At 32.8% G+C, this 4,691-nt stretch overlaps 1 protein-coding gene across 1 annotated transcript; it reads right to left on the bottom strand.

Moving 5' to 3' along the window:
• Positions 1-337: 337 nt before the first annotated feature.
• LOC126702205 (protein NUCLEAR FUSION DEFECTIVE 4-like) lies at positions 338-3,664 on the bottom strand. Its single transcript, XM_050400865.1, has 2 exons — positions 3,126-3,664; positions 338-1,580 (listed from the first exon to the last, which is right to left on the bottom strand). The coding sequence occupies exons 1-2, from the start codon at positions 3,579-3,581 to the stop codon at positions 393-395; spliced, it is 1,644 nt and encodes a 547-aa protein (XP_050256822.1). The 5' UTR covers positions 3,582-3,664; the 3' UTR covers positions 338-392.
• Positions 3,665-4,691: the final 1,027 nt, after the last annotated feature.

Genomic DNA, 4,691 nt, shown 5'->3' with positions numbered 1-4,691 from the left:
CCAAGTTGATCAATTTTAAAATATCTTGGACCTAGTTGGTATCAGCCCAAGTCTCAAGGTAGGGAACTGAAATTTATCTTTATTTATTTATTTTTTTTTCAATTTCAACTGTTTAAGATGCGCATTCCGTATGTTTCCAGGATTCCAACCCTTTAAGGTATCTATTTTTAATGTAATGTTCTTTTAAGAACTCCAACAACTTAATGTATCCATTCTTAATGATACTTGCCCCTTCTTATACCAGGGAACCTACGATATGAGGGCCCATCTTACAAAAAGAGTAGCGCACTTGAAAGCAAATATAAATGGAGTGAAAAAAGGGCACTTCAACGCAAGAAAAAGTATGGCCTTAGCTATGGCCTTGTAGACAAAGTTTACATATTTACTTCTCATCATTTTAAAGAATGCTTTAATCTTCTAAGCATATAGAACCTCTTAGTGCGTTGGAACAATGCAATGGCAAAAAGAAATCCTAGGAATGCCAAGGATGCCATGATAAAAAAAGATAACATAAAGCAACGTGTACCAAAGCAGGAGTGATCTTCACCACCTGCTTCCTTATCGTAAATATAGCCAATAACCCTAACAGAGAAAATATATGAACCAACAGGACATGCTATGGCTATAGTGTTGAAAATAGTACCCATATGCCTAACACCAAATACGTCCGAAGTGATTGTAGGCATTAATGACCACTGCGAACCATCACAAATACCCATTAGAATTGAACCCACATATAGCATTCCAGGAAATCCAGAAGCAATAACAAGGTGGCCAATAACTATTGTTGCTAGAGTAATAGCTATGAATAATGGTCTAGGCCAGCCTCTTGTGTGTAGTAAATAATCAGATAAATACCCAACTCCAACACGACCAAGACAATTACATATACTCCATAAAGAGATCAAATTATTCGTCTCCACAGTAGTGTAATTGAGAGATTGTCCGATTTGGCTCAAGTTGTTCATCACAGCCTGCGTAGAGCCCATTCCACATACCATTGCAATAAACAACAACCAGAAGTTTACAGTGCACATTGCTTGCAAAAGATTCATACCACCCTCTTCATCAAACAGAATTGTGTGATCTAAAGCAACATTAACTTGAGCCTCACCACTAGGTAGTTCATGATATGCTAGATCCTTCGCTAAAAAGGTCCTAGACGAGGAGCCCATTGACTCGGGGTTATCCATTGAAGGATTACTCTCAAAGGAAAACATCTCTAAAAGTCTCTTGGAATCATCCTTCTGGGCTTGGATTGCAATTCCAAGAGGTGATGCAAGTAGAAGCAAAAGAAGTATAAACTTGAAAATGTGTGCCCATAATGGTAAACTGAAGATGTTTTCCAAAACTGTTATAATCATGAGATAACCAGCAATTATCAGAACAACTGCAGAGAAACAATTCAAGTGCTTCTTTTCATCACCTGTGTTTGTTTTATAAATTTTCACCAAAAGCATAAGCACAAGGGAGATGAATGTAGGAAACAGAGCAAGCATTAGAAGGAATGTGTTTGGCTCGCCCTTGTAGAATGTGTCATATACTTGAATTAGTATTGCTCCACTAATACCAGCACATCCCTGACAAAGAGAGAAGGTAATATTACAGGCATAGCATAGCTCAAGCAAGAGGGATTACAAAAAAAGCCACCTTTTTTTTTTTTTTATTTGTAAAAGAAGTCATTTTTATGTCTAGTTTAAGCAATCATTTAATTAGAATTAGAAGTTTCATGAAGACCATGATTTTCCACATAAAAAATACAATTCTTAATTAGCTTGATCATTACAACAGGAAAAACGTAGTGATATTGTCAAGAATCCGGTCATATATAATACGTATGACTAATAAAGTCTAATAGTATAGTAAAACTACCGCATACTTTTGATGCAATGATCACTTTATAAGTATAAGTGTTTATGGGGTATAGAGGTAAGGGTCGGAATTCAAGTCTCGAAAAGAGAGTTTTACATATATATATACACTTAAATTAGATTAAAGTAAAATTTCTATCTTGTATTAAAAAAAAAAAAGTATAGTAAATTGTTGCCAAAAATCATTGGTAACTTTTGCTTCAATCAATAAGGAGGTTATGATCTAAAATTTCAGACAGTTTTGGGTAGAGAGTGGAATGATTATGAATTATGGGCCGGTCACAAGTCAAAAAATTTACTGACTCTTCACTCAGATGCGTTGCATATATATTGTTTGCCGACAAGTTTTGTTTTTTTAACCAGTAAAGTTGTGATTTACTTTATGGCGAGCATCACGATTAAAGCGAAGAGCTTTTTTTTTTGAGAAACAACGAAGAGCTTTCTAAATAAGAAAAGTGATCTCTTGTATTGAATGCTCATAATATATGGACCACATGTACATAGGTGTAAGAATCCCACAAATTGTGAGATATCTATATATTCTATACAGGAAATATCTTCTTTTATTTAAGACTTTAGTCATGACAACATTCAAAAGATGGTTAATCTCAGAAATTGATTATGATAATTCTAAGGTTAAAAAGAAAAAAAAAATACACACATAGTAAAGAGATAATAAAGAGGGAAGGAGGTTTTAACGTAAAAACACACTACAAATTCTATCTAAAATGATAATTCTAAGTCATTAGCTTAATACTAAATAATTGGAAAATTTGGATAGTGATTTGAGTGAAGATTTAAGTCATCCCTTAATGATTCTAAGTAAAAAAAAAAAAAAAAAAAAAAAAATTCATCTCCTAATGTTTTTTTTTTGAAAAACAAACTAACTGTTAAATACACATACTTAATTATACTCTTTCACCAAATTCAAATACGTTATTTAATCCAAAGTATCACTACAAAAAGCTTAACTTTTGTAATTATTGTATATAATAATTAAGTAAAATATACATACCCAGTTGAGGTAGATTTTTTTTTTTTTTTTTTGAGAAACCAGTTGAGGTACATATAATTGCATCACTATATATATATATATTAGTTAGATATACCAACACTTTCTCAAAAAAAAAAAAAAAGAAAAGAAAAAAGACAAAGTTAGATATACCAACTTGTAAAGAAAAATGTATACTCAATTTATTAACTTCATATGGGCAATCATAGAATAGTTTAAAGATATATGTATGATGTATGTACCTTCATGATACCCACAATGGTCCCACTAAATTGAGGAAAGTTTTGCACACCAGAAACAACGTTGGCTGTGTTAAAGAAAGTCATAGAATGACTGGACAACAACATGAACAGACACATCACCGGCAACCTGGGCCGTTGGATTAATCCAACGACAGAAGCCCACATCAGAAAATACCCAAAGAAGCCCTGGATCGCTCCTGCCAGGTGGACCAACCATGGCCCACAAAAACCAGAGTAATTATTGCGTGTTACGGCGGTGTATAGTACCCCAGATAGTACCCCGGCGGTTGAGCCTATGTCTCTGAAAACAGCCACGGTTTCGAGCGTTGATTGGTCGTAGCCTTGGCTTGATTTAAGAACTGAGGAGTAGAAACCGAAGGTGTATGAACCGCTGCTACACTGGATCCATATGCTTGCCACCGTGGCCACCCATTTGTTGCTCAGCCTCTCCACCATTTTTTTTTCTTCTTTTCTCTTTGTTCTTTTTTTAGATTTTTTCTTTCTTGCCTTAACAATCTAGACAAGTTATATAATCCTAAAGTAGTGTTAGCTTAAAAGGATAACCCAGTCAATGTGTGTATATGTCTATGTCCTATGAAATATTTTTTATTATAGTGTTGAATTATTAGGTGGAGTCATCTAAGAATATTCTTCCACACCTATATCATTTGTCTTATATGTATATAATTTTTTTTTAATGAACTCCAACACCTTACAAAGTTGTATAAAAAATTGTTTTTTTTCTTCTTCTAATTAGTCCATTATTACGGCAGCAATCAAAACTCTTTATTAAGAAACTTTATCCTACGTATTTAAGTATGCGAATATAACGTGTTCCCACTACAAGAAATCTGGGTTTAGGCGACGTTTGTAAAACGTCACTAAAAACCCAAAAACGTCACTATAGACATAAATGGCCTACAGCGACGTTTTTTTTGTGACGTTTGAAAACGTCACAATAGAGCAGTCGCTATAGGTCTATTGCGACGTTTTGAAAAACGTCACTATATGGTACTCTTTATTGGCGCTCAGAAACTTTTAGTGACATTTTATAATATAACATTTTCGTACATAATATAAGAAATTACATTTAGCGACGTTTATAAAACGCCGCAAATAATCACACCAATAGCGACGTTTCAAAAACGTCACAAAAGCATTTTCCTTTTGCTTTTTAGTGACGTTTTTAAAACGTCGCAAAACCTATTCATTATTTTTTTAAAAAAATATTAAAAATGCTATATAAAACTACTAAAAATTCAACAATAACTAACATATGCTTGCAATAAGCTTGTAATAGATCAAATAGACCTATCATCATTATTCCACAATATCAAATGTCCAATGTTAATGAATCATGGTGCTTGAAAATTTAGTAACAATAAATATAGAAATATATATATATATATATATATATATATATATATATATACACATATAAAGAGCATTTACTTGAGATTATTTACACATTAGTAGGTAGTGAGCTTTTTAAAAAAATTAATTTCAAGCTAGCTAAACCACAAAACTAATAACAAAAAAAATTCAAAATCTACATACTACAGAAAA

Source organism: Quercus robur, chromosome 10 (assembly GCF_932294415.1).
Source record: "Quercus robur chromosome 10, dhQueRobu3.1, whole genome shotgun sequence".
In the NCBI taxonomy this organism is placed as follows: domain Eukaryota; kingdom Viridiplantae; phylum Streptophyta; class Magnoliopsida; order Fagales; family Fagaceae; genus Quercus; species Quercus robur.
The sequence above is the reverse complement of the archived record's forward strand: the minus strand, read 5'-3'. Positions and strand labels throughout refer to the sequence as shown.